At 45.0% G+C, this 14,182-nt stretch overlaps 1 protein-coding gene across 5 annotated transcripts in view; it reads left to right on the plus strand.

Moving 5' to 3' along the window:
- Positions 1–14,182, plus strand: part of IMPG2 (interphotoreceptor matrix proteoglycan 2) — a 94,452-nt gene that overhangs the window by 12,589 nt on the left and 67,681 nt on the right. For all 5 annotated transcript variants that reach the window (XM_073306870.1, XM_073306886.1, XM_073306880.1 and 2 more), the window contains exon 3: positions 10,830–10,996. In XM_073306870.1, the coding sequence (XP_073162971.1) occupies positions 10,830–10,996 (167 nt within the window). The remainder of the gene's footprint in view (positions 1–10,829; positions 10,997–14,182) is intronic.

Below are 14,182 nucleotides of genomic sequence, written 5' to 3' on the forward strand. Positions count from 1 at the left end.
GCAAAAATTCCTGCTTTTTCCCTCAGTACAGTGAACTGGTTGTTCCCCTTCTAGCTGGGCTGTAGTTCAGTGGTGCATTAAATGATTTTTGAAGCACTCCTTGTGGATAAAAGATGCTATATAAATGTAAGACCTCCATTTTGAGAGAGAGGCTAGGACAGGCTATCTGATTGCCATTCCTGGCTCTGCCACTGATTTGCTGTGTGATTTACTAGAGTCACACAGCCGCTCATTGCCTCAGTTTCCCTTCTCATTGCCTCCCTGTAAAATAGGGAGAGTAATACTTCCTTAGCAGAAATGCTGTATAAGGCTTTAGTCATTAAGGTTTGTAAAGTGCTTTGAGTTCTTTGGATGAAGGGAGCTATAGAAGGGCAAAGTATTATTATTTTAATATTTTCTCTCTCTTTCAAGAGTTCTGAATTACCATCACCAGGTATGGATGGAAGCCATTTCCCGTAGAAGCTTCCCTTTCCACCCACATACAACTTCTAGCCTCTTTTTTTAACTGCCTTGAAAGACTAGTCTTGATTTAGTGATGGTTTTAATCAGTATCATCTGCTAGGGATTAAGGGGGGTGGATCAGAAATCCTGTCTCCTCCCGGAGCTGATCCTGCAAACACCACCAGGCATGGAGCTAACTACTGTGACTTGTCCCACACAAGTCTAGTGAATGTTTTTCCAGGGCAAGGACTAATGAAGACTGCAGGAACTAGCCAGATGGGTGAGCTATTTCCATTTGTGCTGAGGGGTAGCATTTGTACTCGAATGCTTTCTGGCAGTGTCACTACATCTGAAGTGGTGTCAGCATTTCTGTTGATACCCTGGTGTCAAGGTTCCTTCCCCACTCTGAACTCTAGGGTACAGATGTGGGGACCTGCATGAAAAAACCCCTAAGCCTATTTTTACCAGCTTAAGTTAAAACTTCCCCAAGGTACAAACTATTTTACCTTTTGCCCCTGGACTTTATTGCTGCCACCACCAAGCATCTAACAAATATATAACCCGCTTGGAAACATCTTTCCCTCCAAAATCCTCCCAAACCCTACACCCCCTTTCCTGGGGAAGGCTTGATAAAAATCCTCACCAATTTGCTTAGGTGAACACAGACCCAAACCCTTGGATCTTAAGAACAATGAAAAAGCAGGTTCTTAAAAGAAGAATTTTAATTGAAGAAAAAGTAAAAGAATCACCTCTGAAAAATCAGGATGGTAGATACCTTACAGGGTAATCAGATTCAAAACATAGAAAATCCCTCTAGGCAAAACCTTAAGTTACAAAAAGACACAAAAACAGGAATATCCATTCCATTCAGCACAGCTTGTTTTCTCAGCCATTTAAACAAAACAGAATCTAATGCATATCTAGCTAGATTACTTACTGACTTTTTACAGGAGTTCTGACCTGCATTCCTGCTCTGGTCCTGCCAAAGGCAACACCAAAGAGAGAGCCTTTGTTTCTCCCCCCCCACCTCCAGCTTTGAAAGTATCTTGTCTCCTCATTGGTCATTTTGGTCAGATGCCAGCAAGGTTATCCTAGCTTCTTAACCCTTTACAGGTGAAAGGGTTTTTCCTCTAGCCAGGAGGGATTTAAAGGTGTTTACCCTTCCCTTTATATTTATGACACCTGGTTTTTCAGGGATTCACAACTCATTTGTAGAACTTCATTCCTGACTAAGCTTTTCATTCACGGCCTTGGTGTATGAGCAGACTTCTCTTTCTTTATTTTACTTCACATTTTAAAAGGTGGCTTGGCAACTGGTGTTGGCAACAACTAAGAAGTTCAGCCATCTGAGCTGCTTTTTGCATTCAAATCTCTAAATGGCTTTGATTTCAACAATGAACTTTGATATGAATGTTGGCATAATATTGTCCCAGAAAGTCTTGAAAATGTGGATGGAAAGGAGGAAGCTTGAGGTTAAGGCACAGGACTGGGATTTGCAGTATGTTCAGTACCTGGCCCTGCCACAGACTTCTGGTGGGACCTGGGGCAAGTCACTGAATCTCTGTGAGCCTCAATTTCCCTTCTGTAAAATGGGGATGATAGCACTTCCCTAGCTCACAGTGGTGTTGTGAGGATAAATACATTAATGTTTGAGGTACTCAGATACTCGAATTCTCATTCATAGTATTAGATGCAACATACAGGAAGAGGACAATATCAAATGGTTGTGATGCTGCATTTTGCAGAGTGATTGCAATGCATGAGTGGTGGCTGCTTTTCATAAAGGATTAAATTCGGAGAGATGCTCAGCGTATGCAGCTTCCATTGATTTCACTGGGAATTTGCAGATGCTTGGCACCTCTTAGGATTTGGTTCAAGATTTGTACAGGGTAAGCAGTGTCCAGAGCGGGTGGGAGGGGGAGGGAATCCTTTTGTAAACTTAAAAAAATGAAAACAGAATGCTCTGCTAATGGGTACTAGATTGATACCTTTTCTAACCATTTGGGTTCACCCCACCTCAGATCTTGTCTCTGTTTGGCCCCAAGTGAACAAGAAGGGAAGGCTTCCTCATTAAGTGTCAGTTTAAACACTTAATGAGGAAAGCTTCCATTTGTTATGGTCCTCTGATTGAGTAAGCGAATTTCTGCTTGGAATCTTTTAACTTAGAGCAGTATTTCTCAATGACTGGACCGTGGAGTAGCGCATGTTCCTGAGATCTCCCTGACACAGTTTAGGAAGGCAGCAAGCTGGTCCCTGGTATCAAAAAGATTAAGAAGCACTGACTGCTGTTGCCTTCTTTCATTGTGTTCCTCCATTCAGTTTACAGTTTAATCAGTGGTGTTTGAGTGGCAGTTAACATCTCCCTGTTGAAGTCCTGAATTAATTCAATTGCTTGATCACTGCCCTTGTTTGCTTTGTGCCTATTTTTTCCCTACAATATGCATGGGCAACTCCCACTGAAGCCATCTGGAGTTGGGCTTGCACATGTGAGGGCAGAATGTGGCCCTCGGTAAAGAGCAATAAGTGAGACAAAACCTTTGGTAAGGCTATGTCAAAAGGCTCAGCAGTGGAGGCTGAGTTTGAACAGCCAGAGACCAGGGCTATTAGAGGGGCACAGCGCGGGGCCATAACGATCAGGGATGCTTTGAGGCAGCAATTTGAAGCTGAAAGCCACAAATATTTGTTGCTATGCTCGGCAGTGCAGTGCTTGTAATGCTAGGAGGTGACTGGTGCAGACGATGCAGTATGTTGGTTTAACAGAATTGTATGTTGCTTTGCAGGGCTCTTTTTGCTTTCAATTCATAGAATAAAGATTGCTTTCAAACCAACACAATTTTTATTAAAAGACAACAACCGGAGGAGAGAGTCAAATAAAAAAAAATAGCATCAGCAGTGAGGGAGATGGAGGAAGGGAAGGTCCCAGGAGGAGGTGGGGTCCCGGAACGGCTAAAGATTTACATATGTCCAGGGATCATACCCAACCTTTTCCTTTGGAGTACAGTGCAGTGGGTACTGTACTTCAGCAGGGCCAAACTGCAGAGGGACGGGTGTGGAGTGCAGTGGGTAGTGCAGAGCTGCACTATGAGAGGGGAGGAGTGGAATGCCGCAGGTATAGACTGGAGCCAGAATGTTGATATCCGTGTGGTGTTGGTGTCTGGGGGGAGCATGGGGAAGAGTTTTGTGACAGCGGCCGCAAGGGACGGTGGGCACGGAGCTGCTCAGTTTGAAGAGTTAGTATCGCCTGGAGCATGTCTGCTTGGTGCTCCATAATGTTTAAGAGCCACTCCGTGGCTTCATTCTGGCATGCTGCGTTCTCCTTTTGGTCCCTCTTCTCGCTATCCCGCCACTCCTTCAATTCCTGTTTCTCGGTGGTGGAGTGCATCATAACCTCACACATAAAGTCCACCTTAGTTCTTGGCTGCTTTCTCATTCTGCACAGCCATTCAACCTCTGATAACAAAGAGGGAGGTTGGGCTCCCAAGGTCATCTCTGTGAAGTTTAAATGCAACATTTTACAGAAGCAGTATTGTTTGCAACACAAACACCACAGATTCAGTGCTTTAAAACACAGCCAGTACTCGCACAAGACCCCCAAAATGGTGAGTAGCTGCAGGGGCAGGGTAAATAGCTCTTCCCGGACCCTGCTGTACACTGGGCACGTGGCTCTTGGGGAGAGCCAGCACTGTAATCAATCCTGTCCCCACACTTTCCACAGGATGTGATCATTATAGAAGATATCTCGCTGTTGAGTGTGAGCAGGGAATCAATGGAGGGTCTTCTCCAAGACTACGGCTTCCGCCCTGGACCTTATGCGGCTCGCCTGTGTGCAGCAATGGTGTGTCCCGTCCCACCCCCCCTCCCGCCTCGTGATGGCACAGTGATGTGGGAAAGTTACTGTTAATGGGGCAAGAAACAAAGCAGCTCTACCGAGGAATCTGTGGAAGCGGATTGCCCAGTATCTCCACGAGAGTTTCCTGGAGATCTCTGTGGGAGATTCCTGTGAAGTGAGGGAGTCAATCAATAGCCTGTTTTGCCACTCAGACTAGGCATGCGGTGCGAGACAAGTCTGCTTTCTGCAACCCTCCTGCCCCCAACAACTTGCTTCAGCGATTTCCAAAATCAAATCCACTTACCAGGGGCCTCCTCTCCTGTTTGCGCTTCACCGACATCCGGCAGCCGTGACTGGCTAGGCTTCTCTGGGGTAGAGAAGAGCTCCTGTCTGCATGCATCTCTGACCGAGTCATCCTCTGCCTCTGGGTCCCCCTCCACATTCTCGTCCAAGATTTCCTCCTCCTGTCTCAGTCCACTCTCGACTGGCATGTGAGCCCCCGAAGTATCCACAGAAGTCTTCGCAGTGGAGGTGGGGTCACCACTGGGTATTGCATCCAGCTCTTTGTAGAACCGGCAGCTTGTGGGTGCAGCACCGGAGCAGCAGTTTGCCTTCCGTGCCCTGTGGTAGGCCTTACACAGCTCCTTCACTTTGACCCTGCGCTGCAATGTGTCCCGGTCATGGCCCCTTTCTGTCATGCATCGTGAAATCTGTCCTTAGGTATCGTAATTCCTATGGCTGGAGCGCAGCTGGGACTGGACAGCCTCCTCTCCCCAAGTGCTGATGAGGTCCAGCAGCTCGGCATTGCTCCAAGTGGGGGATCACCCGGTGCGTGCAGCAGGCTTGGTCACCTGGAAAGATGCGCTGAGACCACTGCACACGTCACCGAGCAAACAGGAAGGGGGCTTTCAAAATTTGCAAGGAATTTACGGGGTGGGGCTGACGGTCACCTGAGGGCAGGGCAAGAGTGTTCCAACCGATGACCAGAGAGGTGAGAACAGGCATTGTGGGACACCTCCCGGAGGCCAGTCACAGCGCTGTAATCTACCTGGGTGTCTACATTGGCACTGCAGCGCTGTAGCCCCAGCGTAGAAAGCTGTACGCCTCTCGTCGGGGTGGTTTTTTTATAGCACTGCAACTGCACAGTTTCTGCGCACTAAGTGGCGTGGCAGCGTGTGCACCTCGGGAGTTACACCGCAGGAAGCCGCTTTACTGTGCAGAAACTTGCCAATGTAGACAGGGCTCAAGTCTTTTGCTTTAAAGGTGGGTTTTTAATTATGAAGACTGTTGGCCATGTCTTTATCTTTTCCTAAACTCCTATTTTCCATTTTTGGTCTCCTACCTCATTTGCTTTTATCTCCTTTGAATTTGAAAAGGGTAGTTTTTTAGGTTTTATTATATTTTAATTTTTTTCATTAAGTTGTGCAGTGTACAGAATACTTAGGGCGAGGGAAAGGCAGACAGGAGGGATTCTTATACATAAAAATGCTTCTGTACTTTTTGGGGAGTCTTGGGGGGAGGGGCAAGGGGCATGGCCTTTGGGGAGGGGTGAGACGGGGCGGCGCCTCAGGGGTCCAGTTATCCGGAATTAGAAAGTAGCCCCTTACTTTGCAATTTGACCCATTTAAGTAAATAGGGTAATTTGCAGAATAAATTACTACTCAGTGGGAACATGCGTGGCAGAATGACTAGTTTGTTTAGGTTGGCGGTCAGCACATACAGCTGTAGTGTTGGAATGAACACCAATGGAAATCGCAGTATAAGTTTGTCCAAGATTTTTATCCCTCCCCAAATCCACAGGGTCACATGAGTGAATTCTCATCAGACTATTTAGGAGCCAGAAATAATTTCTTGTCAACAGACCTACGGATTCTAAATAGTGTCAGTAGTGTCAGCAAAGTGAGGGTCTTCTCTGCTTTGTTAGATAAGTATTAGTTAATGTATAACAAATCAAGATATGCAATAGTGTTTTTTCAACAACAGGCCAAATTCCCTCTCCTGCCCAGTTACCCCCATATATCATTGATTTCGTTGGAGGTGACTTGGTATAAATGAGGGGAGAATTTGACTCCCCATCCCTTTCCCTCCTCCACAAAAAAATGTGACCATATTTTCCGGCTAAATTTGGTTAATGGCATCAGAACCCACAGATGGCACAGCACCTGTGAGATTGGGATTCAGGGTTGGTGGGGGAGTGACTAATTCTAATTGAAAGGACACACAACAAATCCCTAATCTAACAGGAGCTGATTGGGAGCAAATGTGCATGCTGCAGCAGCTTGTAATCAGGGGAAATGCTGTTGATCAAATTAATTTTAAAAATGAGATTAGACATATTTAAGACTGTAAAAAAAAACTGCCTGGGATTATTACTGCTAGTTATTACTTGCATCTGGGCAGCCAGTACTTGGTCTGTTGCTGTTTGAAAACCTTGTGGGGTCAGACAGAGTCTCTGCAAAGATTTGCAAGAGATGTGTTGTTGCACTTCAGCTTGCATCTGTTTCATGTCACAATTACAGCCTGTTTGAAAACTCATCCCAGTTATTTGGAATCGGAGTAGGCTAGGTACTACACTGCACTGGATACCTAGGAGGGCCCTATGCACCTCCATAAGATACGAATAACTCCCAGTGAAATCAAGTAGAGTTACTTCTATCCTGTGGTATTAAAATAGTGTTCTGGATTTGAGGCTGATCTCAGGCCTTTCCTAAACCCTCACATCTAGAGGAGAGTGGGAGGAAACATTGCAGAGGTTAGTGGTGATGGTTTGAACTGTGATAGTGCCCAGAGGTCCCAGTCAGGATCCTGGCCCTATGGTGGTCTCTGCCCACCAAAGAGTTTGCTATCTAAGAAGACAAGTGACATGCAAAATCAAATATATACAATTTTCAAAATATATATGTACATTTGCCATTTTTACTTATGAATAGATAAAATTAAGTGCCACTTCTCTCAATTTGCCCTTCAACCTAAGCAAAAATTGACTGATTTTTGCATAGGCATGACAACAGATATGAGGCAGTCTTCACTAGAAGACATAACATACATATAAAAATTTACCAGCAATATCTCTGAAAGACGACATACCTTATAAATTCTTAGTTAAACAAGTGCAATGTGTTTAACCCAAAGAGCATCTGACACCCGGAGGTAATCGTCATCAAGTTTTGGAGCTTGGCAGCACAGAGAGGTTTTTTTTAAGCTGCTTGAAGAAAATGACTTAAGAAAGATTCAAGGTCAGTTCCCTATAGGTCCTGGCTGAGTATGTCAGACTTTCCCTGAAAGCGAAGCATTTCTCTGCCAAACTACTGTATATAGCTAGTGGAGGAAAATCCCATAAATCTCTCTCCTCCATTTATCCTGGGTCAAAGAGGGGTCCTTGCATGAGCATTATGTGACCAACTGCTCTGACTGGAAAACAGAGAGAGATTAGAGCACGTACAGTACTGGAAGAGACTTTACCCTTGTGGTCACAAACCTTCTCAGCTTACAGCTCAGAGTCAGCCCTTTGGAAGTACATACATACAGTAATGTTAAAATAGCTCTTTACTTTTTTAAGCACATCACATTTTCATCTCATGATTCTAGCCCTGCTTTTCAGTAGCCATTAACACAATGATAACTTCCGATATTTATTTTAAGTCAGTCACACAATTGACGTGAGTCTTTCACAACTTCACAATGACAAGAGACATGAGTCTTTCACAACTTCAAGTGACCTGAACCTCTGTTGAACTAGTACTTAAATGACTTACATTACCAAAGTATGTGAGTTTCTCACAACCTCTATGTATGATACTCACAATACACCTGTGAAGTAGGGAAGTGCCGTCATGTCCATTTCACAGATGGGGAACTGAGGACTAGAGAGACTAAGTAAGTTGCTCAAGTCGCACAGGAAGACACTGGAGATCAGGAAAATGAGTCTGGGTCCCCTGAGTCCCAAATTAGTGCCCAAACCACTGGCTCATCCTTCCTTCCCTCTCTTGTCCAGTACGCACTGCCTCCAGCAACAAAGTGCCACCCACTAACACTATGCCTGCTGCACCTGGAGCTGCAGCTAGCAAGAGATGTTAAGAGTAACAGGAAGGGTTTCTTCAGGTATGTTGGCACCAAGAAGAAAGCCAAGGAAAGTGTGGGCCCCTTACTGAATGAGGGAGGCAACCTTGTGACAGAGGATGTGGAAAAAGCTAATGTACTCAATGCTTTTTTTGCCTCTGTCTTCACGAACAAGGTCAGCTCCCAGACTGCTGCGCTGGGCATCACAGCATGGGGAGTAGGTGGCCAGCCCTCTGTGGAGAAAGAAGTGGTTAGGGACTATTTAGAAAAGCATGGGGCTGGATGCGTTGCATCCGAGAGCGCTAAAGGAATTGGCAGCTGTGATTGCAGAGCCATTGGCCATTATCTTTGAAAACTCGTGGCGAACAGGGGAAGTCCCGGATGACTGGAAAAAGGCTAATGTAGTGCCCATCTTTAAAAAAGGGAAGAAGGAGGATCCTGGGAACTACAGGCCAGTCAGCCTCACCTCAGTCCCCGGAAAAATCATGGAGCAGGTCCTCAAGGAATCAATCCTGAAGCACTTACACGAAAGGAAAGTGATCAGGAACAGTCAGCATGGATTCACCAAGGGAAGGTCATGCCTGACTAATCTAATCGCCTTCTATGATGAGATTACTGGTTCTGTGGATGAAGGGAAAGCAGTGGATGTATTGTTTCTTGACTTTAGCAAAGCTTTTGACACGGTCTCCCACAGTATTCTTGTCAGCAAGTTAAAGAAGTATGGGCTGGATGAATGCACTATAAGGTGGATAGAAAGTTGGCTAGACTGTCGGGCTCAATGGGTAGTGATCAATTGCTCCATGTCTAGTTGGCAGCCGGTATCAAGTGGAGTGCCCCAAGGGTCAGTCCTGGGGCCGGTTTTGTTCAATATCTTCATAAATGATCTGGAGGATGGTGTGGATTGCACTCTCAGCAAATTTGCGGATGATACTAAACTAGGAGGAATGGTAGATACGCTGGAGGGCAGGGATAGGATACAGAGGGACCTAGACAAATTGGAGGATTGGGCCAAAAGAAATCTGAGGTTCAACAAGGATAAGTGCAGGGTCCTGCACTTAGGACGGAAGAACCCAGTGCACCGCTACAGACTAGGGACCGAATGGCTAGGCAGCAGTTCTGCGGAAAAGGACCTAGGGGTGACAGTGGACGAGAAGCTGGATATGAGTCAACAGTGTGCCCTTGTTGCCAAGAAGGCCAATGGCATTTTGGGATGTATAAGTAGGGGCATAGCGAGCAGATCGAGGGACGTGATCGTTCCCCTCTGTTCAACATTGGTGAGTACTGTGTCCAGTTTTGGGCCCCGCACTTCAAGAAGGATGTGGATAAATTGGAGAGAGTCCAGCGAAGGGCAACAAAAATGATTAGGGGTCTGGAACACATGATTTATGAGGAGAGGCTGAGGGAACTGGGATTGTTTAGTCTGCAGAAGAGAAGAATGAGGGGGGATTTGATAGCTGCTTTCAACTACCTGAGAGGTGGTTCCAAAGAGGATGGTTCTAGACTATTCTCAGTGGTAGAAGAGGACAGGACAAGGAGTAATGGTCTCAAGTTGCAGTGGGGGAGGTTTAGGTTGGATATTAGGAAAAACTTTTTCACTAGGAGGGTGGTGAAACACTGGAATGCATTACCTAGGGAGGTGGTAGAATCTCCTTCCTTAGAAGTTTTTAAGGTCAGGGTTGACAAAGCCCTGGCTGGGATGATTTAATTGGGGATTGGTCCTGCTTTGAGCAGGGGGTTGGACTAGATGACCTCCTGAGGACCCTTCCAACCCTGATATTCTATGATTCTGTTAGAAATGGACCAAATTTTAATTTTCTGCAGAATTTTTTCTATTGAAAGTTTTTTCCATTTTGAAACCTTCAATTGTTATTGAAATCTCAATTTTGGGGGTGTGAGGGGGGGAATTCTGCCATGACACTAAACTGTCAATCAAAATTGGTGATGCAAAAACTGAAAGGCAAAAATGCAAAATAATTAACCAAGCTAACTTTTTCATCAATAATTTGCACTGAATTATTTTTTTTTTACAAAATGTGCAAATATTCATTTTTGATAGGGCTTGTTTTCAATGGAAAATGTCCTCCAGCTTTTCTGAAAAGGTATAATTCTTTCTGGAACTTTGGAATGGAAAATGGAAAAGCCAATTTCATGGTTTCTACGGTCTTACTCTTAATTTTTGAATACTTGGAGTTGGCAATACTGGAGATGTTTATATTTTCCAGAACACAGCATGTCAATGTGACTTTTATTTTAGATTAAGGAGAACAGCAAGCAAAGTAAGAACAAATATAAAGTCTCTATTAGGGATGCAACAATGTGTGTCTTTTAATACATAAGATCTTCCATTCTGAATCCCCCTCAAAACCCTGCTCACTCACATACAGGCAGGCAGAATTCATACATATTAAAGTGTGTAGTACTCAGAAAATAGAACTATAGCTATCCACACCCTCAGAGACCCTTCACCTTGTATTTATATTGTGTATTTCTGCTTTTCTAGTGTGCCAGGAAGCAGTCTGGGAGGTCTTCAAGACATTCTGGGATAGACTTCCAGCACGTGAAGAATACCAGTACTGGATGAGTTTGTGTGAGGAAGGAACTATGAGCATATTTGAAATGGGCACAAACTTCAGTCAGTCCGAAGAGCACCAGAGCCTGATTAAGAAGGTAAGTGCAGTAGGATGGGGTCTGGTTACCAAATCTTTTTCAGGAAACCAGCATGCATTGTTATGCTCCAATGTGCGACTTCAAATGACAATGAAAAAAAAGTACATGTCTGAGTTTTGTGGTGCCTGGATTATTAATTTAGAGGTACTGTGTTATGAAAATAAGGCACTGTGCTCATTTGAGGGAGAGCAAAACATTATGATGCAGAGGATTTTGCTTTAATGAGTACCTCAGTGCCATTCACTGCAATGACCTGTCTAGTGCGTATGTGGGACCATTGCCTTCTACTGGATGGAATCAGACTTGTTCAGCTGATTATCATAGGCCTGAGGGCCACATCTGGGTGGGGAAATTGTATGTACGGCCATGAATGTAGGGCTGGGGCAGGGGGTTGGGGTGTGGGAGGGGGTGCAGTGTGCAGGAAGGGGCTCAGGGCAAGGGGTTGGGGTGCAGGAGGGATTTGGGGTGTGGGCTCCAGCCCAGCACCGCTTACCTTGAGCGGCTCTGGGGTGGCAGCAATGCACAGCAGGACTAAGGCAGGATCCCTGCCTGCCCTAGCCCCATGCCATTCCGGCACCACGTCCCTGCGGCCCCCCGCAGCTCCCATTGGCCACGGGTGCCTGCAGGCGAGGGCAGTGAGTGGAGCCCTCTGCCCCCTGCCTCCCCAGGGGCTGCAGGGACATGGTGCCGGCCACTTCTGGGAGCGGCGCAGGGTTCGCGGAGCCATGGGGGTGGCAATCCTGCAGGCTGGATCCAAAGCCCTCAGGCCCGCGGGCTGTAGTTTGCCCGCCCCTGTCATCGGCTGTCTACAGCTAATAGAGGTTTTCTTTCAGCTCAAGTGGTAGGCACCTGGGACTTCAGAGCAGGAGCCTCAGTTGCATTCTTGCTCTTACTAAGCTGAACAGCACAATGACAATACTGCCATTCCGGTCACCACGTATTTGCTACTCAGACATGCACGTGCACATGATTTGCAAATGTGTGTGTTTGTAGACATTAGACTCGATATCCTGCCTAGAGAGTCTGTGGCCTTGTCTACATGGAGAGTTTGCACAGATTTAACTAAGGGTGGGACTATAAACCACTGTAGCCAAACTGGTGCAAACCCCTGTGTGAACACTGATTATTTTGGTTTAAACCAGGCTTAATTTTATCTTAAATCAGTTTGGCACTGCTTTAAATTAACCTGAAACAAGCCACTCTTAAACCAAATCGGCATGTCATCCCAAGGGTTTGCACGGGTTTAACTAAACCCGTGCAAGTTTGTATGTGTACAATGTCTGGCTCTATAACAGTGTTTGCTTAAAATGGTTTTTGCAGTCCAGGCATATATTTCTTCTTTGAAGGGAGTTGATGGTGGAATATAAGAGGCCATTTTTCTTTCATACAGAGCAGTTGTTCATTAAGGATGAAGGCTGTTCTAAGATGTATGGTGGATTCTATGATCTTTTTAAAGCCAAAAATCTCCATTGCTTTTGAAGATTGGAGATTTGTGTGTGCTAATGAGTAAGTTAACGCTTGGGTAGGCTTTGAGGACTCTTAGGAACACAAGCCTATAAGATGCGTAACGTGTTGGTTAGTGTGTATGTGTTCCGCTGCTGGTCAGAATATGAGACCGGCTCAAGTATTTGTCATGGTCACTTGCTAGTGACTGACCCACAGGGGATATAAACCTGAACAGCACTACAGCTAATGGTGCCTCTGTCTGTGCTCATGTGTTGGTTTTTGTAGATGGATGCTGGCAGAGTCCTGTTGTTAACCTTCATAAACATGTAAGAAATTTGGTAGTGTTGCAGTTATCCTTGGAAAAGTTTGCAGCTAGATAATGAATGAAGTTCTAATGGAAAATTTTAAGGGAGTTAGTTTTTTATTTACATTTTGAGTGTATTGTTGAACTACCTGAAGTATTATAGTGGTATGGGTGGTATAGAGTTGAAGGTTTCAGAGTAGCAGCCGTGTTAGTCTGTATTCGCAAAAAGAAAAGGAGTACTTGTGGCACCTTAGAGACAAACCAATTTATTTGAGCATAAGCTTTCGTGAGCTCATAAAGGGAGGCACATTCTGATGCATCTTAGTCCCCACTGTTGCTTCAATGTTTTGGATAGAGTATTTAATATTACATATGAAATCATTAAAGAATGAATTGCTTTAAGTCCAGCAATTAATTTAGGTTGAATTGTTTGTTGTCCATTCTCCTACACAAGGGTGATTCTCTCTCTCTCATACATGCACTCACTCACATAGTGTTTCTGTTTCCATTGCTGCCATCTACCACTTACTTCTAAGCTCTTGGACTACTTTGCTCCACCCTGAAATTTCCACATGGCTCCCCACTGCCTCCTACCTTCCCAGTACATCCAAATGGCTCCCCCTGAGCATTTGATCTAGAAATCATTGTGATAAAATAAACATGGAACCCTACCCTACCATTTTCAATCAGTTTTCAGAGAATGCATGTGTTTTAAGGTGGCTCTGAGGACTTTAGTCTGCATAGACATACGCCTTATAATTCTCTTTACTTTCAAGAACATTTTCCCTCCTAATTGTTGCTGCTTCATCCCTGAATGGATAGTGTGGCTTTCATGAGTCATTGGCCAACTAAGTCTACGTGACTCCTAGATGACTTTCTACAGCTCTGGGTTGTGTCCTGTTTCTCTTGTCCTTTTCTCCAGCTGAGATGATGTTGGAGGTTGTGTATGAAACCCTTAGGATATTTGTGTAAATCTGCTTTCTTTTGCTGCGCTTGTCCATTATTTGCTCTCCTTTGTCTTTCATCTTTTATGTTCATAGGGCTTGTGTGACAAAGCCAGGCTACAATCTGGACTGATAAACAGCTGTATCCCTCGAGTTCTCTAACCTGGGGTGCCTTTTACACTGCCTTGTTGTGAGAACAGCCACTCCTGATCTGCTCTCACACAGCGTCCAGCATGTAGATTACTCCCAGTTCCACTGTATGAGTGCTGTAGCCAGTTACTCTTGAATTACACTACAGAGCGACACCAGCAAACTCCCAGTCCAAGACTTTCCCACAGAAATGTGTGTCTTGTACTGCCCAGCTCTCTCCTGGACAATATAACCTCATAAAAAGTCCATCATTTTATTAAGAAAATGATATGCACAAATCCTGTTATCCCAAATGGAGTTTCCCAAACACTTCAATCCAAATACTCTGGTTTAGATAAAACA

The sequence above is a fragment of the Lepidochelys kempii genome, chromosome 1, assembly GCF_965140265.1.
Source record: "Lepidochelys kempii isolate rLepKem1 chromosome 1, rLepKem1.hap2, whole genome shotgun sequence".
NCBI classification, from domain to species: domain Eukaryota; kingdom Metazoa; phylum Chordata; order Testudines; family Cheloniidae; genus Lepidochelys; species Lepidochelys kempii.